Source organism: Molothrus ater, chromosome 1 (assembly GCF_012460135.2).
Source record: "Molothrus ater isolate BHLD 08-10-18 breed brown headed cowbird chromosome 1, BPBGC_Mater_1.1, whole genome shotgun sequence".
In the NCBI taxonomy this organism is placed as follows: Eukaryota; Metazoa; Chordata; class Aves; order Passeriformes; family Icteridae; genus Molothrus; species Molothrus ater.
The window spans coordinates 94,836,560-94,860,251 of NC_050478.2; the positions used below are offsets into that span (position 1 = coordinate 94,836,560).

Consider the following 23,692-nt stretch of genomic DNA (forward strand, 5'->3'; position numbering starts at 1 on the left):
AGAGGGGCTTAGTTATAATCCTTTCTGTTACAGTACTCCTGCCATGCTACTGGTGAACTGAAACTAAAAATGGGCACTTCAGAGCAGGAAAAGAAAATAAAGATTCTCCTGATGTTATGTTGTAGACTTCTAAGAGAAAAGACATCCAAACAGAAGAGGAAGCCAGGAACAGATGCGGATGGAAAAGAACTCAGAAAACAAGTATTTGCCTTTTAGAATCAAGTTCTGCAATACAGAGTACCAACAGAGCTACCATCACCCAATACTGCATTCTCATCTCTCACCTCTTGCACCACCACCAGGAAACACAAAGCTATTCCCAAAAGCTGCACTCGCTGGCCTTGTTTGCCTGACTTGCTGTCCCTGCATTTATTTAAAACACATTGGATAGCAGACACCTGCTTTGCCCTCACAAGGGCTCATATTTAGGACTGTCCTCTCAGGTCTGACACAAGTGAACAAATCCAATACAAATTCCTTTATCTTTGAAACATTTCTTCTACTTAAAAGTTTTACTGCTCTCCAAAATGACTATATTTCAGCATGCAAAAATCAATCAGCTAAATATCATATGACTGTGCTATAATTTATTAGTGCTGATCAAAATCTTAAAGACTAGTAATTAAAATTCAAATTAAAATGTATTGAAAGTCACATTTAGTCACGTAAATGAAGAGGCTGAATTTCAAATAGGAACAGAGCCACTGGACACTATGAGATGAGAATTTGTAGATGCTCAGTATCACTAACAGCATGTAAAAAGAACTTACCATTTCTTCAAACTTTCCTTCTTTTTCCTGAAGTAAATACATCTATATAGATCTATGAATATGTCAGTCTATCAGTGAATGAATTATAGAAAAAGTGCCAAAAAAAGCACTTGTGGAACAATCTCTCCACAGTGGGAAGCTTCCCCCTATTCAGCAAGAAATGTCACTGGTCTGAATCACCTGGGTATAAATCTTTTTGAAATGATCCCTTTTTCTAAAGAAAAGCACAGATTTTGGGGGTCTCATCCTTTGAAAAATACCTTTTAAATTTTACCTTTAAAAAGGATGTATCCTGACAATTTGCAACAAACAGTTAATTTGGGACTCAATACTTTGCAGATGAGCATTGTACCAACTGAAGCATGATTTCCTATGCATTCATGACTTGTTCACTAAATCTCCCAGTGCACCAATGCAGCAAACAACAGCTCCCCAACATGTTCCTTCAGGATATCCCCATCCAAGAAAATAGTTGTTTTGGGTGGTGAGGCTGGATTGTAAAACAGAAGAACGCATGACAGCTGAATTTTGCCTGACTGGTCCTCTGTGATTTTTTTTCACTCCTCTTCTCATCCACCTCTTTCAGGAAACATGAACTTAATTTATCTCAGCAGCTACTACAGGGTGTCAGTTTTCACTGAAACTGGCCAGCAGCTTAAAAAGTTATTAAAGAAATGGGTGAAAGATGGATGGATGGGCTGGTACAAGTCTCACAATAAGTTAGGGACAGAAGGCTAAAAAACAATCCTTGTCAACTGATAAAAAAAGTTCTGCTTTTCTGAGCTAAAGATACATCTTTTTTTCTGAAACCAAAACAAATTACTAATGGCTTCTTATATGTTAAAATACCCAGATGAGAGTTCTCCAAAATTTGCTAATAAAAATGGTTCTCTGTACTTTAAAAAGAGCTTGTTAACAAAAATATGTCTGAAACACCATATTTTTCTAAAGAAACATCATCAGAACTTAGGAATTGATTTTAGTAGTTACAATACCTTCTACAACTTCACAATGGTTCTAAGTATTGTTTGCTCTGTAGATTGTGCATGCAAAATTTCAACAGAAATGTTTTGAAGAAGCTCACACAGTTCCACATGGGATTTGCAGCAGAATAAATGATGTCCCATGCTACAGTTAGAGAGAATCCATAATTATCTTGAATGGGGATTGAAGGAGCATGCACAGAAGTTACAAACATAAAACAATAAATACTATATTTTAAGGGATATTAGCAATATCACAATGAACCATGGGATGATGTTCAGGCAGTCTAGGATATCAGTAGAACCACCAGCTGTGTTTACAGGATTATAACACAAATAATTTTAGAGTATTATGAAATGAAGAGTTTGTGTGTTTTAAATGATAACATCACTAAATATATAAAAAAAGATAGCAATGGTGAAGAACACCAGGAGAAGTATCACTTTAATGCATTATCTAAAAAAGTGGATATATGGGTATGGACCTATATTCTAGGAACCACAGTCAGCTGGGTGGTTTGATCAGTTGGAACGAAAAAGAAACCTAGGAAAAAAACCTGTGCACTTACAAAAAAGGTGGGAAAATATCAAGGAATGTCTCCAATCCCCTGACCCATGGGAGTGGGAGAAAGAACATTGTTGCATTAGCTTTTCCATTGCATTAGGCATACTAAGCCTCAGCATATCTAACTTGCTGAGGAGATGATGAGGTGTGCTGTAACAGCCTCATCTTTTCTCTGAAGACACAAAGTAAAAAGTAGCTTTGATCCAATGCATCCAAGAACGCAGAGCAACCTTTTGTTCATATACATTTTCTTCCCTTAATCCTTTTCCGTTATTCAAACAGTACATTTTAAAACATAAAAAAAAAAAAGGTAACACCAGAGCAGCACTCCATCACCTGCAATAACAAAACAGAGTGCTTTATGTGCTGGTTATTCCCTAAGAAGTCTCAGCTACATCTACAGCTATTATTCAGACCTAAACAGGCCTAGCAAAACCACAAAGATCATCCCAACCAGGGACAAAATAGCTGTAATAAGCAACTTAATAAGTTGCTACAGGACAACAGGCTCCTCTCCAGATTGTCTTTTTGTAAGCAAAGCCTCAAGGGAAATAGGGATCCCTGATCCATGACTTATGAGAGAGAATAAAGTAGAGTACCATACAAGAGAGACTGCAAAATGGTTTTAGGGATGGTGACCTGTTGTATACCAAATGGCCTGTCTTCCTCATGCCCCATTCTCCTATGGAGAATTCAACACCTTCTCCCAGCTGCTCAGGAAGGAGAAAAGGCAACAATGCAAACCTTGAGACAAGCGCTCCCCTGGCCAACACTAAGCAGCAACTTTGAAGCCCCAGGTTCAAAGCAACATTGTTGGAATTCTGAGCTCCCAAATCTCTAATGCCTCTCTCTCCAAAACAGAAATCTGAGGTTCTCAGAGATGAGCTTTCAGCCCATAGAGGTAACCCACAACACAGGGAAGAGGGTGGCCAGGAGCACCAGACTTCCACACCCCAGGTGCTGATGCTGCTCCAGAGCCTCATTCCCACCATATCACATTGTGGTGCCTGGCAGGCACCCTCCAGCCACACTGCAGAGGTGCCAGCCCCGTGCATTGAGCCCGCGCTTCCACTCTGCAGGAGGGGAACCCTGGGGTGGTGACAGGGGCTTTAGCATCTGAGCTCCCAAAGTGCCCCAACATACCTCTCCAGGAGAATTTGGGCAGAAGCTGGTACAGAGACAAGGGCAAGTCTGCTGGAATGCGCAAGGAATTTTATTCAGCTTTCATAAATCAGGAATTTCTAACAATGCCAAATTTATCTGGAAAATTGCTCACTATTTCCAATGCATTAAAAGTATCTAAGTGGCAAGCTTTTCTCAAACACAAAAGCTCTTTTCTTTCCCTATTTTACTTGCTATTCAGCAATTCTTCTCTTTATCTCATTTTCATCAGACTTTAAACAGAAAAAACCTTTCCCTTTCCACCCCTTGCACTAGAGTATACCTCTTTCTGGGACTTCAGAACAGAACTTGCTTTCTGTGACTTCCCCAGATTTAATCTGTTTTGTATGTCACACATGAAGGAGGAAGAGGGAAAGTTGTCACAAAGACAGCAGTAACACAGGAACTTGTTTTACAGGGTAGTAGCCATATAGCCTGGAGAATAAACCCCACACAACACAACAGGCTTGTGTCTATCAATTTCATCTTGGAGACCTGTACTGCTACCAAAGTGATTTCAGACTGCTAGCTACCTGCCACATAGTTAGATGGTAGATATCAGCAGCAGCAATGATGATGATGATGATGATGATGATGATGATGATGATGATGATGATGATAATAATAATAATAATAATAATAATAATAATAATAATAATAATAATAATAATAATAATAATAATAATAATAATAATAATAATAATAATAATTCCTTGTAGATTTCATCACCCCCAAAGATAGCTTTGGCCCTTTTATAATGATTGCATTGGGGATTAAGGAATGGCAAAAGAAACAAACAAATTAACAAATTCATTCTTTTATTCTCTGCTACAAGGCAAGAGCAAAGAAAACATCTATGGTTGTTTTAATATTTTTTAAAATATGTTTTACACAAAAGGCTCACATTAATTAAGCTATGATGCCAATGATTATTTTTAGATCAAACCATTGTAACAAATGGAAGTTTATTTGTAGTCATAAAAGATCTTCACTGCACTTTTTTATCAGAAGAACTGTAAGAATAGGAAATTACAGGTCTTTTTGCTACTACATGCTATATTAAGACCACAGCATTGCTGTTCATCTTGAGGTTAATACTAAAATTTTATTGACTATCAAAATACAACATACTTAGGATTGTTTTAATTTGAATAATATGGTGATATTTCAGATTGATAAACATGAATTAAGTATATATTAAATATAAATACACGTGTATTTATGACAACATATTTATGCTCTTTAAGCATGAGGAATAGATGAGACAGTGATGGCTACATATGATAGCAAAAAAAGAAGTGTGAGGACAGAGAGAAGATAAAAAGTGATAAAAGAATACATTAGTTACATTAATCTGTCCACTGCATGAAGTGGTCTTATTCATATTTCCTAGACACCAATACTTCAAGGTTTTGGGTTAAGTATCTTGGACACTGATTCAGAAAAAAACAGCCTCAGTTCAGCAGGGAAGGGGCTGCCTCAGAAACATTTAGGGACAAAGCCCAAATTGAACAGTAAGGGAAAGACAGTGACTACTGAAAGAAATCAGGAGACTAACAATATTTTTTCAGAACTTAAATCAAAGTTTGAACAATTTACAAAGTGCTGGCCTATCAAGAGAAGCTGTAACAAAGAGATGCTGAAAGCAGATATTAATTTTTACATTGATATTGAAATGGCTTCAAGTCTCAGTAACATTAAACTCAGCAGTCTCCTTTGAGTATTTTAGCACAGCATTTAGGCTTAAATAGATCCCTTAAAAGTTGTCCTTCAAAGGACTCAACCTAAAATGAGACTAGAATAGTATTATCAGTGTTTGCAATGGCATCACCACTTGGGCACATCCCTAAAGTCCCAAGTTCAGTGTTAGCATGAGAATCACAGACCCATTGAGTTAAAAAGACGTATTTTAATTCCTCTTTCTTAGAGTGGCAATAGGGGGAAAAAACCAACCCCTAAGAACAAACAAGTAAATAAATAAATAAATAAAATACATAAATAAATAAATAAAAATAAAAAAAATCCCAAAACAACAAAAGAGGTACCAAGGCTCACGGAATTATTGATGAATTTCTTTAACAAGTATTAGCCATTAAAATTAATAAAAGACCATACCACCCTTCTACCAAGAAGAGTGCATTTACTATGCTTTTAATTACAAATACAGAATGTGGAGGAGCTCACAACATGATGACAGTATTTTATGCTGTGCCAAGGCCTCTTAATATGGCAACTTCCCAGTGGAACACAGTCACCAAGTCAACACATGCCAATGCACACGTGTGTGCTTGTGCACCTATGTTTCCCTAAGGAACAATCGTGTTTCCTTATACACACATTCTCTTGAGCACTCCATGCAGTGACATTGGAAGGGGACAGCTTTGAGAGAGGGAGTCCAAGTTCTTTCATACACTGGCACCAAGGATTGTCCAAAACTGCAGAGACACAATCTCTCAGTCAGTGCAGACAGCACAGACACTTTGGAGCAAGGGTCACATTATTACCTGTGTGCTCTGCCATTCCGAGTGTTAGGAATCACATCTGCTTAAACTGGTTAACCTGATAACTGATCTGCATTGATGCTACTGCAACACTGCATATTTTTATTCTGATTTCATCACATAAACTATATGCTATAACTTAGGGGAATATAAGAGGTTTTATTAAGCTACAGAAACATTACAAAAGGCAATAATGCTGACCATTGTTTTGTACGCCATGTATTTGCTGGAATAATTAAAGTGTTTTTGCAACTATATCTAAATTCTATTTCAGATTATTTTTCTTTTAAAGACTTAAATGTTACAGCGTATTTTATTCCAGATTAATAGAAATATTTCCAAATATTTTATCTGAATGTTTACTAAAAACTAAGGGGAAAATAATATTCTGAGTTTTCATCTGGGAACTGTGCCCATGCACTGACAGAATGTCTCTCTAAACTTGTATCTTCATTTGTTTATAAGTCTCCTAGCACAAGGCACTGGATATCCTCAACTCCTGCTGCTGAACACTACAGAAGCTGGAGTACTTCCCGAAGGCCCTGTTTGCTCTATTACATACATGCTTTATTTTCCTTAACAACTTTGTATTTGTACAAAGTATATGCACCATTCTTTTTCCAATTCTGCCTTTGTGATATATATATATATAAGTGTTCTCCCATAGTGCAATGCTGGTTGCCACCTGGAATCCTCATCACCCTATATAGCTGTATTACCTAGTTATTTCCTATATAGGCATATTAAATTTCACTGGTTACAAAGAGCATACTGATATTAATGTTTTAATGATAAATAAACTGTTTTCATCATTTTATGTAAAATTTGCCTAAACGGCCTTTCAGTTTTGCTATGAATTAGTATGTATTTTTACCTCATCTGTAAAGTAGTCCCTAGTTATCCTTGATGTAATAAGGGAATAGTGCACAGCTGATGCCATCATACCTAAAAGTTATTGAATTCACCAAAACAGAGAGAAAACACTTACTTTGCACATTCTTATGACTTAGGTGCAAATCCTGGAGTGTATTATAAACTGGTCTTTACAACCTATGAACAGATACTGTAAGTCAGACAGAAATAGGAACTCCCTAGGGATGCTGTCCAAAAAAAGAAAAGTAGCCCCTGCGGAGTAACTCCTTCTAAGTCATGCTGCTGCTGCTGCTGAAAATATGCAATGAATCCGTCTGCAGTTGGACTTTCAGATGCCATAATTCCCTTACAGAATGTTGTTTAATTATTTTATTATGCATAATAAATGTAAAATATTTATTTTAACTTACATAATTATATTAAAAATGTATGCTATTTATTCTCAGTCTTGTAAGACATCCTTCACAAGTCATATACTTTATAGAAAGGAATGCATACTGTTTTGCTGGCCTGGCTGTTTGTTTCTACACCTTCTTATCTATGACTAAGGAACACCCCTGCATATTGCCTTCCATTCCCTCACCACCATGGGTACTCTGTGCAAAATGAACCATACAGTGGAGTCCCAGACAACTGAAAATTATTTTTTTTAATCACAGCAGAGGGATGGCCTGAAGCACATTACCATAATATCAGTCCCACACTCTTGTGGTCAAAGTAGTAGCAAAATTCTTTCTGCATCATAAAACTATGCCAGTGCTTCTCCCGAGCACTGCAATCCAACAAGTTTGATCATGTGAGAAAAGCAGGGTTCTGCCTTTTGCATGCCCCCCTCCATGTAACTCAGATCCATTTCACTGAAACATCCCCCTCACACACACCACGAGCATAAATTGCCTGACAAGTTGTAGTAGTTATATAGAAAGAACAAATGGGAATTAAATTTAAAACCTTACATATGAATAAATGAGATTTCCCTTTCTTAGACACATGCACAAAACCAGTTTAGTTCTGAAAATGCTGTATATCTGCATCTTTCATTGACAGCATCAGACTTAGGGGGATTTTTCACTACTGCAATCAGGTTAAATTCAGGTACCTAACTATGCTGCAGGTTTAGAAATTCTGTCCACAGTCGATACAGCCAACAGATTTAGAACCCTGTGTCACAGGTGCTGTTCATTTTCAGGATGTTATACAGCTCTACAGTGCTTACTGTGCCCATTTCCAAATGCAAACAGTATTGTTGACAGTGTTACTCCAGGATTGTGTCATCTGAAAAGTTCAGTCACATAACACATCTTTTTTAAATTACTAGGAAATATAAAATAAGCATTGCATAAGTAATGGTAGTGCAGGGCCCTGTGAGACCAATTCTGTGTTATAAAATTAGGTTGAACATTAATTAAGGGTGAATGAATATTTTTGTATGACAAAGCACATTGACTTAAGAATGGAGAGACATGCTGTGTGATTTGAAAAAGTAAATGCAAAGGAAAATCATGCATATTTTTATCTAAATAGGGAAAAACGTAAATTGAAAAACCAAATGTGAAAAATATGTAACCAAAAATACAACTAAACATTTGTGTTTATGAATATTATATTTTGCTTCCTTCTAAAGGATTTTTAAAACTAGACCGAAAACATAATTTCAAATTGTAATTGTTACTGGAAGTCATATACTACTATCGAAAAGCAGATGTCAATTTCTTTGTCATCAAAATACAAAAGATTTAGACAAAAATAAATATCAAGTGGTCACCAGACAAAAACTAGAGATGGAAGGGAACATTTTTCACAAGAATACTGAAGTACAACTATAAGCATATGCATACTACAGAGAATTTATAATTTGTGAGCTAAAAATGCTAAGTTAGTTTACCATTCCCCTTAGAAAACCACATCCATTTATGTCTTTTTCTAGTTAAAACAAGAATCTCTCATGCTGTGTGCTATATAGGGAATAAATTGCCTTTTGTGTTCCATGTAGCCAAAATCACTCTTTTCCCCATAGTACCATACAGACAACTTCAGTTTATAAAGTTCATAACAGTTCCTAAATTCAGATTAGTTTCTTCCAATAGCCCTTTTTCTGTACCTCTAGCCAGGGTTATCTACCCTTTCACTCACTAGACTGGCAAGAATTTTTGCAGGATAATTATTCACAATTTCAGGCTGAGGAATTGAAAAGCTTGAAGTCAAGAATCTCCAAGAATACTCTGAGCACCAATCAGCTGAATGGGAATAGTTTAAAATCGTGTACTTAGCCACTGTTTTAATTCAAGTGTCTCAAATGACTTTATAGAACAGAGATCAGTTATCAATGAAAGGAAAATTTATACTAGGACTAACAATACTTTCCTCCATATCCCAACACAAAAAGAGGAATATTCACCTCCCTGAAAGTACAAGGCTCATTAAAGTGTCTGCAGTTGCCAAGCAACACTAAACAGCAACACATGAAATAGTCTGGATGAACTTACAGTGCAAGGGCCGAGCTCACAGCATCACAATGAGACCTCAACCACTAGACTTAGGGGTGAATTTTATCACTAGATCAGCAGATTTTAAAATCTTCATTTTAACATTTTCTCTATGTGACACTTGCAAGACTACATACCATCTGCTGAACTTGTGCAAACAATATTATTTACAGAGTTGCTAATAACTTTCCTTTAAAAGAGAAATACTGCATGACTTGACAAAGGGGCAACATGTGATTCCCTTAAAATTGTAGTTTAAGATGAAGAGAGAGGTGGATAGAGAGCAGAACATTTACTTGCCAACAAGGCTGGCTAATATCCGAGGACTGTGGAAACTGGCAGGCACAAGCAGGACTGCTGAGCTAATAAATACAGCAGCCCCTCTACAGGCTCCTCTGCAGCTACACAAAGTGCCTCACTGCCTCTATGAACCTGCAGCAGCAGCAGCAGCATAGCTCTGGTTCCTGCATCCCTACCAGATGTTTTTCAGCATAGCTTGGAACACATTTCCTGCACAATCAAAGCTTCATCAGCTGCTATCTGTAGAGATTAGCCTTCAAAGGTTAGGTCAAAATTGGCCTGTGAAGGATGGAAACTAACATTCTATTGCCATGAAACATTTATTTTTCAATAATATAAAAATAGGGCATGCCCAGATATTTCTTGTTAATCCTGATAAAATATGCTATGCTTGCATATTCTCTAATATTATATATATCAGAGAATGCATATTCTCCAGTATTATAAAATACTCTTTAAAAACTTGCTATTTCTTGGAATTTATATCCCATACAGAAAACTCTTTATCCAAAGTAAAATGATCTGTCTTTCACTCAACAGAGCACTGGGTTATGCATGTGGTCATCCTGAGTGAGAGAAGTGTATCCACTCATTGCATGTGTGTAACAAACCCCAAACTGATTCACATCTTCAACACTCCCAGTCTCTTGGGTCTTCAAGCCTAGGATCTCAAATCCACTGTAACCCACTTCTCATTTCCTAGCCCTGTAAAAAGACTATTCCTGCCAATTGGGATGATTCAGTTAAAGTGGATGACCACAAGATTAAGTGTCCTAAAACACACAGCATTAAAGACAGCACTTCTTTCACCTTCAGTGCAGCCCATCATGTCACACTAATGCTTATATGCCCTCACTTCACTCAACACAGACCTTTTAACACAACTGCTCTGACAAATGAAAACCACCTCTAATTCCTAGATGACTTACTGACACTGACAAAACCACTTCTACTTATAAAAGAAAAGATAAAGAAACAGTGACACCCTTAAGGTAGCAGCACAAAAACACTGTCCCCTCCCCCTGAGGTTATCAAATTCAGTTCTCTGCAGTTCTAGAGTGTGATTTAATGGGTGCTCAGTACAGAAGAGTTCACAGAACATTTTCCCTGCACAAACAAAACAATGCAACGAGAAGTTTTGTACAGAAAATCCGTGACCACTGCAGAAGCTTTCTGCACATGAGTTTTCTGTAAAGTAGCACATAAATAGCATGAAAACAGGTATTATGAGAGCAGATAGGCTTCATTATGTAGTCTTGCTTTAGGAAACTACATTAAAACTTATACTAAAGGAACATTACAGTTGTATGTTCAGCATGAAAAGAAAATAAAAAATGCTATAGGGGTATAATCAAATGTTTAACTTTCCCCTCTTATGTGCATGCATCACAACACATACATCTAATCATATGCCATTTATCAAATATAATGCTGATTTTTAAGAACTTTTTGAACATCAACTCTTGCAAATAGCCCACAAAATCCTTCTGTGGATTCCTTTATGGTACACATAGACTAGCCACCTCACTGCAAGGTATTAAAAGTATTCAAGAATGTAGAAGATGTGTGTTTAAGAGTAAAGATGCATTTAAGAAGCAACATGAGATCATTTAATAAGTAGTCTATAACAAACCAAAGACACCAAGTGATAAGCACCAGAAGTAACCCTCACTGTTCAATGCGATTATTTTAAAATTTAATCAACTGCCCTAACATGGGGATGGGTTTTAGTGGTGTAACATGGGAGGCTTTGCCATGCAACCAACCCTTTGGACAACTTTCATCCTAACACCCTGGCTAGCAAGGAAAAGGAAAACTGGAGCAGAACAACAGGACTCTGAAGAACTGTAACTAGCTCGAGTTGTTTCCAGTTCTAATAAGTGTCTGGTGAGTATTCAGGCTGGTAAGCCTTTTAGACAACTTTTCTTTTCTTGGTGAAATGGTTGCAACTCAACCAAGAAAAATTTCAAAACCGCAAATGATTTGAAAAGGCAATGTAGATAAGCAGCCTCACCACAGAGAATTCCAACAGCCACTGGAGCAGCTGTGAAACAAACACTCAACATTAGCACTGTAGTGTTACCACTAAAAGGTTTCCCATCATTTGTTTTTCTTTATAAAGTAACACCTAAATACTGAAGACTAAGTTTTTAAATTTAGCTCTTAATTTAATATGTAATTACTGCTGCCCTGATGGTGTTTTAATGGCAATATATTTTTATTGGTGACTTCAAATGAACCTCATCTGATCACCTTAACCCTTCTCTCATCATGCTTTAGTTAATGACTCATTACCTGTAGTCACACCAGGGACATCTGTAAGGCTTTTCTCCAGTATGGACACGCTTATGTCGTGTCAGATGCGACTGTGTTGTGGAAGCAAAGTTACACTCATCACATTTGAATGGTTTCTCTCCTAGAAGGTGACAAGAGAAGATTATCAGTTTTCATCTACAGAAAACAAAGACAGTCCCAAATTTCTGGCATATCCCTTGAGACAGCTTTTAGCCCGTGTATATATACAGCAAACACAAATACCACATGAATTTGCAAATACAATGCATTAACTGCAAAATATGACAGAAACACATCAGTATCCAACCGACTTCCCACAGGGAATTACACAGCAGCAAAAAGGAGGAGAAAGAACAGCACTGAAACAGAGTAACTTTGTTACTGGGCCTTACTCCATGAAAATACCCTAAGCAGGTGACAGGCATTTGTCTCATGCCACATCTTCCCTTCAATCTGAGCCAAGAACAGCCCCAAAAGCAACACGGGGGGAGGCAGAAGGTGAGAAATCACACTGATGCTTGTATTCAGCATATGCTTAGAAAGGAACATCTCCAGGTGAAAAGTGTCTTTGTTTCCATCTCCAACCTAAATTTTTAATGTTATCCTTTAAATAACATAAATAGACTGGGACTGAGAATATGAACTAGAACTCTCTGCTCCACTTCCCCTATCTTGCCGGTTAGTCTTCTGCCCTTGTGAATATTTTCTGAACAGTAGGCCAATTTTCAGCAGAAGGACTTGAAAGGTTAATGAAAATAAAACAAACACCAACTACTAAACTTCAAAAAGGACAATATGTTCAGATTACTAAAATTCAATCTCTGCTGAATGTACGGCTGCAGTGAAAATTTCTAGAGGACTACTAATTGAAGAAAAGTAAAAATCTTTAGTGTCTAAGTTACTATGTAAAAAGAGTACTTTTCCTTCTACTGGAGGGGTCTACCCCTTAGAAGATACTAAGACAAAACCTCATGACAGATAACACTGTAATGACTAGTTACGACACCTACATCCCATTTTTCCAACTGGTTGTCACAGAAACATTCCTTGGGGCTTACAGGCAGATATAGTTACCATTTAGGGAGGAAAGAGTTTTTCTTTTGTATGAGAAGCTAAAAGCCAGGTCCTAACTTACTTTATTTTCATTGCAGTATGCAAGCCTTCCAATGTATTTATCTAAAAACTACATAAGGAATCAAGATCCCTGACTTAAGAAGTCTGGATAAAACTGCTAGAAACAGACATGTACTTTGAAGACTGTTCAGAGATCTAGGACAGGCAGTTTCAAATTGAACCATAAGCCTATTAGCAGGTGTAATGTGAAGTTTTTCAGACTGACAGAAGATACACCACCAGTATAACCCTATCAGTATGAGTGGCCTTGTGCAATCAGTAGCAAATGGCCACTCCCAAACAGCCATGCCTCCAAGACAAATTTTTGAAGCTGTTTATAGCAAGAGATTCTGAAGATTTTGAAATAGACTTTGCCAGAATTCTGAGAGCAGAGAGAAATACGCATTTTTCATTCTTGGAGATTGTTGGGGCTTTTCTTCCCAAGAGAAAAAGATGTGCAAGGCCCTCAAGGCCTGAAAAATTCCTAATGCTGGATGGAAAGAGAACAGAGCAGCTTCTGAAAGCTCCATAAAGAGTTGGAATAATTGCTTTTAGCAGCTGTGGGAGAGAATACCAGCCAATGTTTTTTATTTATTGTTTCATGGGACAAGGAAAGGTGAAGGGGCAGGACACAAAGCCGAAGCCTCCATGCTGGACAAATTGAGACTGCTGGAAAGTATGTCTTTCATGCCCCAAATGGGGTTTTCTTGTCAGACCCTGACACTCTGCTCTGGAGAAGCTGATTCTCCCAGCAGCTTGCATGGTAGTGGCTGCTGCTTCAATTAAACTCTCTGGGAGGCCATGGACTCCCTAGCAACGTAACCTGTTCTTGAACTGAAGATTTCCCCTTCTGATTTATTTTATCATCTAGCATTAAAGAAGATAGCAACATTTTCAAGCCTAAGTAGTTAAGCCACAGGTATTTTAGATAACATACATACTTATTTTAACTGCTTTCATTTAAAATGCACTAGAACCTTGCCAACTTCTCCCCTTGAAAAAAAAAAAAAAAAGGCAGATCTGAACTGAAAGGAGATTTCTAGCTTGCCATTCAGGGGATAAAGGATCAAATAAAGGTCGGCTGCTGTGCCAGGGCAGGGCCAGTGGGGCTGACAGCTGAGTGAGGGCCCATTGAAGCCAGGACGGCTTGCAAATTCTGTCATGACCGTAAGAAAAATGGTAATCCTTGCCCACTGCTCCAGGAAGTTTCTCCTTAGGAAATCCTTGTGGCTAACTGCTCCTGTCAAGTAGACTATGTGTAAATCTCACCTGACAGAAAATACATCACAGCAGTACCACACAACAAAAGCCAACTAAATGGGGAGGAAAAAAGACAGCCTAGCACAGCCTGTAATTCTTAGCAGCTGTACATAAGAAACAGTATTTTTATGGAAAAAAACAGGTTAATTAGTACAGTTGAGAAAATCCTAAAAGAGAACTAGGTATTTCTTTGGGTTGGGTGATATTGAAGAACATATTAGCTGCAGGAGTACTTCTATTTATTTGTTAATTTATTAAAGCTTTCCACAGACACACTGATTTAAGAATTTTTTGTCTTCCCTATCTATGGGCTAGGATGCTTCTCATCGGTCTTTGTGTCCCAGTTTTCCCTCCACCCTTCTTGCCCCCAGACATTTCAGGCAATACACATAATTCTTTTAATATGGGCTGCCATTAAAAATTCCAAGAAGACTCTCTTGTTTACTCCCTGTCAAGGTTCTTATTCATACACAATTAAAATTACACAAATAAAAATATCAGTATTGGCAGTATATTTTAAAGCAACAGTATGTAATAACTTTAAAATAGTATATCCATAACCATAAGGACAAAGTCTATTATATTTAAAGACCAATAAAGGTAAAAAAAATTAAATCCCCCCCACCCATTACCACTACAGAAGACTTATCTGTCTCTCAGCATCTCTACCTTTGTCAATAAGAAGTCCCATGAAAAAAAAGATAGGTGTCCCAAAATGATTCAATGGTCAACAAGTTCTGTGGAGGAACAAAAACAAAGGGCACACATTCCAAGATCAAGGACCCACTCTGTGGGGGTTTACTTTGTTTTTAACACAAGCACTTTCAAAAAAGCTCCATTTCCTGAGCATGGGATTGCAAAATAAATGGCTTTTCGTTTTTGACAACTGCAACCAACTTCTGAAGTGCATCTGTTGGTTAAGTCTCCTGACATGGAAAATTTGAGCTTCAACAATCAAAAATTGGGGAAGAAAATGACAAAAGGGCCACTTCATATGGAGCACTAGTATATAAAAGCTGCTGCTAACCAGTAACTTTTTTTTTTCTCATTTCCTCTTGCTACTGGACAATTTCTCTTAGGTAGGGAGAAAGTTTTAAAAGCCCAGGTTTTTGGTGTCTTTGCTGATCAAAGGTTTGCTATAATCAATTTGCCAATCTGCTGTTAATGTTGGTGTTAATAGAAAAGGGAAAACAACAAAGATGCTCTTCAAATTTCATCTCTTGCTGAAAAGAGCAATAAGTCTTCTTACTGTGCTGCATTTCCTGTGGTATTCAACATTAAATTTTTTTTAAGCTGTGGTGGGGAAGTTGAAAGGAAGAAGCTACATTATACATATAAATTCAATGCCGAGTAATGTAACTACACATTAAAGTCAAAGAGCAGTTCACATGAGAAATAGAAACACAAAGTGAGTCACTCATCTGGATAAAAACACATATATTATTAAATTTTCTTTCTTTATTACATTGACCTATAAATGTCTTGAGATGAGTGAGCAGAAGCAATCATACAAACAGTGCTCACTACAATATAAGCTACCATCTTCAAAAATGCATGAAAATATTTGAACAAAGACACAATCTCCTTAAGCAGTTCCACAGGTTCATGGTGACTGCCACAGCAGTGCACAGTAAGTGTACTTACCCACTAACACTTTACTACTGTGATGTACTTCTATCAAGCCTAGGAAGATCCCACCACAACCAACACATGGAAAGCAAATGCAGACTGTTGATGCGTAGAAGATGAGGATGGGGTTTTTGCAATTTGCAGGAGTACTAACCAACTTTAAAAAAGGGATTTCATGCCACAGAAGACAGGCTGTGACTGATCAGCACCGTGGGACTGAGTCAGCTACTACAGCACAACATGGAAGTTTACTGGAACACATGTATAAGAACAGGCAAACAAAGGAGGTGAGCAGAACAATAAGAGCAAGAACATAAAGAAAAGACATTTTAAAATGATGAATTGTTTCCATGTTTTCATTTCAAGCCAGAAATTATTACCCTTGCTTGTTTTTTCTTCCTAGTTGATCATGATTAAGGTAAAATATTTAAATTATCTGATGTTATATGTGTGCGTGTGTGTGTGTTTATTTTTTGTGGCTGATTTAGAGGTTATTTAGCCTTTTTTGTTACAAAATTCAGGCAATCATTTAATTCTTTGTGTAATTAAACTTACTCTAAATCCAGCAAAAACTATCTTCAGCAAGGTGTTCTTACTGGAACAAAATAAGAATCAAAAAAACTTGATTCAGGATGACGCAAAACACAAAATCTTTTCCTCACGGCCTTGTTCAGACACCAGAACTATGGCATCTATGTTCCTGTAGCACCACAAACTACTCCTTATTTACCACACAGCACCTGCTGATACACTGGTCCAAGTTTCTTAGGACAGTTTATCAAAGCCTAGGCAGGCACAAGTGCCTATTGTAAAGCATTTGGCAGGCAGAGATGTAAGTATTCCTTTCAGTGTGATAAAGTTCTGGTCAAACTCTGGACCACTCCTTAGGCCATTGCTTCAATTCACAAAACAGAAGTTTCATGGATATTTAATTGTCAGTGAAAGACTTTCAGATTACCAGAGACAGATTCTTGCAGAATAGGACTGGAGGAAGGTGCACTCAGGTCATAAAATAATGTTGAAGCATCTTCCCCAGACAAAATCAGCCAATAACTTCACTTATTATCTGTCCAAAGTGTTCGCTTCTCATTGGACCAGGTCATGATTACAGACACAATGTATTTAAAGTAGAATAAAAACATCAACTGGTAAAACACCAGGAATGTCTTGATAGGTCAAATTATTTGTTCCTACTTTACAGTTGAGATGGCCTATATCAAGGAAATCTTTATGCAGATGCATCATGTTTACAAACATATTAAGTACCAAAGTTTTTCAAGTCTTAAAACGAATGGCTTTTTCTTTCAGTTGACCATTCCCGTGCTTCTTTTCATTTAAAAGGAAAAACATCTCTTCAAGGGATCACATCCTATTTACCAAACTGGTCTGTATAGTTTGCTGCAAGAGTGACCGAGACTTAGCTTTTTTCATACCAAGTTATACTTCATGTTGCCTGTAATATTTCCAAAGAAAATGCATCTTTCACAAGATAAAGGCATTTCTCTAGGTACAAAGAAAGAATCTCATCTAAAAAGAGAAGAACAGAGTAAGAAATACCAGAATAAAGGGTATCAAAAGTGTAAGTGGCTGGTCCTACAGCCAGTCTTCCCTTGTGTCAAATCTCTACCAGCAGCTGAACATTTCTCTGGGGTGTCGGGACATCTCAGGCCTTGAGGCTGGGATGAGAGGAGACTTGTTAAGTTGGTTAAGACTCCTTAACTACGTGTGAGGATTTGTTCATTTGCCCTTGAGTTGTGGGCCTCTGACAAGTGATAGAAGTAAATTTTGGATTGGAAGATGTTCTGTGTCAGCCCCCTTGACAGCTTGTATTACAGTAGGGAATTATTTAAGCCATTTAGAGTATTTTTGATACCTATCCCTTTCCAACTTGATTGTAATTGGCTTTGGCGTTCTGCTTTGGGAAAATTGTGCCAACTGGAGACAGAAGTAAAAAAAAAAAAGTAAAAAGAAGAGTACAAGGAGGAGGGCATGCAGCTAATGACTGAGATAAAGTTGAGCACTGGATGAAAACACAATGGAACCCATGTAAGTGCAACAATGCTAGCAAAGGTGGATTGTGTCATTCTCCTTGAAACAAATAGAAGGTACAGATAATTTTTCTGCTAAAGAATCATCTCTGATTGTTTGTGCCACAGAGGCAGATAAATGCCAAAAAGATAGATCCCTCTGCCTCTGAGATACTGTCCTATATAGTATAAAGTTAATAGCAAAGTAATAACGAGCCTCCAGTCCTGACATAAAATATAAAGTTATGCTTGCTAGATGCAAGCTTCATGATCTATAACCTGTAAATCCCTGTGATCATAGCACAAGAAACCTCTACCACACCGGCAAAAGAAGGGCAAAAATGCCTTCAAAAACCCAGACAGCTTTTCACCAGAGTACACCATATTTTCGGCCTAATTTTGCACATAAATCAGGAAAAAAAATAGATTTCCTCTTGGCTGCTGGCCTAATGATACTATATATATATTTGATGATAAAGGGTTACATTTCTAAGAAACGAGATTTGCACTCACATCACAGGTACAGACAAGATTGGTAAATACAAGAATTTGCATTTCTTCTAAATCCCCATACTGAAAGAACTGTTTACCATTTGTGTGGCTGCATTGACTATGACTCTAGATATATGCAAGATCCCAATGTGTCACATGGCAGGGCAATGAAAAACAAAAGGTATTTCCTATCCTCTTGATAACAATGATTTATTTTTGCTAAAGAATTAATTAATTAATCAATTTCTAAACCCACATTTGTTAAACTTATGCCAACATGTGAAAGTTCTTCAAAGCTCCAGAAAAATGGAAACTTTAATTACAACTGAAGCATACAGCTTCTATTCCAGTAGTTATAACTGCTCACGTTATCATTCAGAGTGTAATAATAAGATAATTTAGTATATTTACTAAATTACTTTTATTGGTCATTTGAAAAATACAAACTTCCAGCAGCAAATGGGAACTGACTATGGCAGTATTCTTCCACAAATTTATTTCCCTTGTTATTAGAAAAAAAAATTATGAAAGTAGGATTACTAACAAGACTTGCAAGCAAAATTTGACCTTGAATACACATATATTTTTTTAGAGCTAATCTGTTTCAAGATATTGACTAGCACTGAAAATCCTACCTTTCTGAAAGCCTCAGAATCTCCTCCAAATATGTTGCTTTAAATAAACTAAAAACAGGGTGGAAAGAATGGCTTCAGGCTCTCAAGAAAGAGAGTAGCTGCTCTCCAGGAAATTACACATTTAGATGGTGTATGTCCTGAATGAAGATTAGTTTATACAGGGACATAATAAAATCTCCCACTGTGATTCCTTTACAAAATCCATGGAAAATTCATGATGTAACAACTACGGCTTCTCATTTGTTAGCTATTTCTTTCCACTGTACATTAGACAATGGTCACTTAACTCACACTGTAATTCCTGATGATATTACATTATCCTCATGATAGTCAGTAAAACAAAAGAACTACAGTGGCTTAAACAGCAACCCTTGTACATCTGTTTGAACAAAATCTATTCAAATAATCAAATACTTACAAGGAACTACTAAAAAGCACAATTAAGGTAGAATGTATTAATAAATGTTTAATACTTATACTTTTTCTGGTCTTCTGAAACTAAGAACCAATTTAATTTTGTCTGATATTAAAATTTTATAACCATGTGGTAGGAAAGCTTTACTAATTCTGGGAGAGAAATCTTGCTTTACATGCCAGCCATGTGGTAACTCTTAAAGTTGCACCTATTAATTACAAAGTATCTTAAAATTACAAAAGGGCAACTGAAACAACACTAGCTTTCAACTATGCTTCAGTCCAAAAAAATGGATTAATTTATATGTAGTCTCTAATTTTCACCCAGGGACATTCTAGCAGTCTCTTGCAAAATCTTCACAGTAGGTAATCTATTTGGGCTTTGGAAAAAAAAAATAGTAGACTTAGTATTCATTGAAAGAAGAAAGCCAGTCTTCACAATTCTACTTCCTTCAGAAAAAAAAAAAAAAACTAAAAAAACCCAAACCCACCAAAAATACCCCGCACCCACCCCCAAGCAATTATTCAAACTCCCAGCTAACAGATTTGATGCAGACCCTGGGCATAGCGATTTCACAAAAAGGAGAAAAAGAAAAGCAAACAATGAGCCAATGTCTTATTTGTGCTGTAACGTGCTATGTGACTTGTGTTACTGCCCAGTGCAGGGGGACTCCCTTGCTGGGGAGAGCACAGAAGAGTAAAGACAGCTTTACTGACCTGTGTGCTGCCGCCGATGCTTGGTGAGGGCATGACGTGTCCCGCCAGCAAAGCCACAGAGGTCACACAGGAACGACTTCTCGCCTGTTGCAACAATAAACAGATGAGGGACTGCGGAGGTCACAGATCATTAAAACATATCTATCAAGGCTTTCAGGGTTACTAATTCCTCCAATCAAATGTTTCCATGTAAATATGTCAAATGGGAATGAAATTACCACTGCGGTTTATTGACTGTGATAAAATCTGAAAAGCACCACTGAACATAATTACATACTTGTCAGACCCATAAAAATTAGCTTTATTATCAATGGAATGGTTTTGTACAACTTCATTTCTGTTAGATGTCTTCCAGATGGGGCTGCTTTATGCACTTGAACAGTTTTTATGCATATCCTGATTTTTTACAATTCCCATACATCTGGCCATTCTGTGCTGAGTAAAGATTGCCTGGAAAAAAAAGTTAATATACTGTATATATGATTCTGCTTAAATAAAATACATTTAATTTACTAACAAATTAAAGGTACTGAGAAATTTTCAACAGACTAGGTCACAGTCATCTTTAGTTACCTTCTATTTACTAATAAGTATTAAATTATTTCCTTGAATACAAGAAGAGAGCAGGCAACAATAAAAGCCAAATTATTGAGCACCACTGGCAATTCAGCACTGTTTATGTTTCTAAAGTTTTCATGGCATAAAGAAAACAGGTCTGGGGATTGCTGCTGAAATTGCAGCAGAACTCACATTGTTCGTCTTTAAATGATAATTCTTCATTCCAAACCTCTGGACCAATTTGAGAGATTTTGGCAAGCTCACTGCTCATTAAAAGTGTATAAATGCCCTCTTTTTAGCCTTTTTTCTTTTTACAGAAGCTAGGATTTTGCCCTGTTGCCTATAAATACAGTTATTCATTTCACAGCAATATTTTTACTCAGTATGTACTAACATGCACAGAAATCTCAGTCCATAAAGGCCACATGGAAGGTCATTAAGAAGTAGTAACACTAACCTCAGGTATAATCTCAATAACTTGAGATAAGACTGAAATTTTTAAATTTTTTTTTAAAGAATCCTGTTAGTCATTTGGAGCCAAATTGTCTCCTTCCACAGTAACACAGCAGCGAGGGGGCTGGTGGGGCAATGATGCTGAATTCATTGAAACTACAGTCTCCTTCCAACTCTTCCACATGGGGAAGGAAATTCAGTTCCTACAAAAGACAGCTGGGTTAAGAGGTCCGGTGTCAAATTACCATGACCTCCTGTGCAGACAGAAGGATGGAAACCTCCATGCTGTTTATTCCCACATAACCAGGCAAAGGAATACACAGGCTTTGTGGAAAGGCACAGTGCCTCAGTTAATTTTGGATGGTGCTCACATAAGCAAGAGAGCATCTCATGAGTGGAGCTTCCAGGAGAGCCTTGCAGGGACCAGCTGCCCTCTCCCACCAGCCCCTCAAGGAGGTCTCTGAAGAACCTCAGCTCCTCACCCCAGATGTCCCAAGTGAGGGAGTCCCTGGGCCCTGTGATACCAGGAGGAAAGCAATTCCAAAGTTTCCAAGGCAGCTTGAGTCCTACCAAAACGGGATGACAAAAGAGCTGATAAACCTCTGCCATGTAGCGAGGCTATGAAATGCAATGGGCACATATTTCAGAATTTCACCGTTTCAGAAAAAAGCAAATGGTGCATTGTTACTTTCTGCACCCAAATCTGGTCACATAAAGCAGACAGAAATTATACAGGACTTAGGGCTTTTTTTAAATTTTGGTCTGTTGGTGAGAGTATCACAGAAGAGTAGCTAAGGGGTGAAATAATTTCAGTACATCTTTTGGGAGTCAATTTCAGCAATCTGTTATTATAATTGAATCTTAAAAAAATATCAGAAAAAGCAGAACAAAAACCCATTCTCACTATCGCATAAAGAATGCAGTTGTGCTAAATGATGTAACAAAGTTTGAATTTTACTGCAAAATGTTTGTCAATAATATTATTGCTGAGGCTATGCATGATTGTTACACAGATATTTCTGCAAAGTTTCTTCTAGGCTTTTCTTAAAATTACTTTATGGCATTTTAAAAATCAGGATCTTCAGCATGTAGCACTTCAATTCATCAAAATATCGAAGAAAAGGAATAGAACGACTACACATAATGCTTAATTATAATTAAATATTAATTTAATTAATTAATCAATTTTAAGTATAAATCTCTCTAACTAGCAGTAATGCCTAACACCCCAGCATAAAATTCACACTTTGAAGTTAAATGCTGCTCCATGCCTACCAAGAAATTGCTCATCATCTATATATTATCATAAATTAGCTCATGTTGTGTTTAACATCCAGGAGCAGACGTCAGTATGGCCTGCAGCTTCATGCACTAATGAGGACACAGAGCACCTATAGCATCTTTGCAGGCTCACAGATTTACTGGGTAGTTTATATCTGGGCCTTTGCAGCAGCTTTTGAACCACAAAGAAATCATTCAAAATCAAGCAAGGGCTTTAAAGTAGGGAAACTGATCCATCCTATAAAACAATTTGCCAGTTAAAAACTCCGCACTCTTCTAGGTCGAATCTAGGAGCTCTCATGCAGGCAGGGCTCTTGAGGGAGGCTTTGGATCTGGAAACATGAGACTGGAGGAAATTTGGCCCCTACTTTTTAAAATCTGGAAAGGTGGTGATGTCTCTGATTTTCTTGCAACATTCATTTTCAGGCATATTAATAAATTAATTACCTTATTTGCTGTATGTATCATAGTATGCATACAGATATCTCCAGAAACACAGACAGAAAACTTAATCACCTGTGACTTTATGTTCAGTTGCACAGAATTTCCTAGCCCTGAATCTTGATAGGGGATGAATCCCTCATATCTAGACATAATATTTCATTTGACGTTTGAGCATGTGTTGATACATTGATGTATTTTACATTCTTCTGGATATTCTTAACAATTTTATCATTCCCATCTCAGAATTTGCGACTTTTTAACTTTTAGGAAAATGTAAAGGCAATATTTCACTTGCTGTGCAGGGGGCTGATCTAACTTGCCATGTTTATATGATAACAGAAATGCAATAGAAAATGGTCCTTTTCTTAACAACTTGAATTAGTTTCAAGTGTGCCATTTTGCATTCAAATGTAGAAAGACATGGAAACCAATCCTTTATTTTCTATTAGAAAACAGCCACTGTCCCCTATCTCTCATTATGGTGCAGACTACAAGACCTAACAACAAAAATCCATATTATTGATCTAGCCAAGTCTCCACAATTATTCTTTAGAAGGAAACGCCGACAATAAATTACATCTGCACTGGCTTTTCATCTGCTGTTCGATATAAGTGATCTCTCAGGGCAGGCTGGAGACCTTAAATCGTCAACACCCTTGTCAAAGAAGCTAAGGAGGCCTGGGCTTCCCACAAACAGCTCTGAAGGAACTTTTAACCTACAGTTTCAAGCTAAAG

The 23,692-nt window shown here is 37.3% G+C and overlaps 1 protein-coding gene across 2 annotated transcripts in view; it reads right to left on the minus strand.

Moving 5' to 3' along the window:
* Positions 1 to 23,692, minus strand: part of ZNF407 (zinc finger protein 407) — a 335,063-nt gene that overhangs the window by 113,162 nt on the left and 198,209 nt on the right. For both annotated transcript variants that reach the window (XM_036406756.2, XM_036406755.1), the window contains exons 6-7: positions 20,222 to 20,305; positions 11,935 to 12,055 (exon numbers count right to left, since the gene is read on the minus strand). In XM_036406756.2, coding sequence (XP_036262649.1) covers positions 11,935 to 12,055; positions 20,222 to 20,305 — 205 coding nt within the window. The remainder of the gene's footprint in view (positions 1 to 11,934; positions 12,056 to 20,221; positions 20,306 to 23,692) is intronic.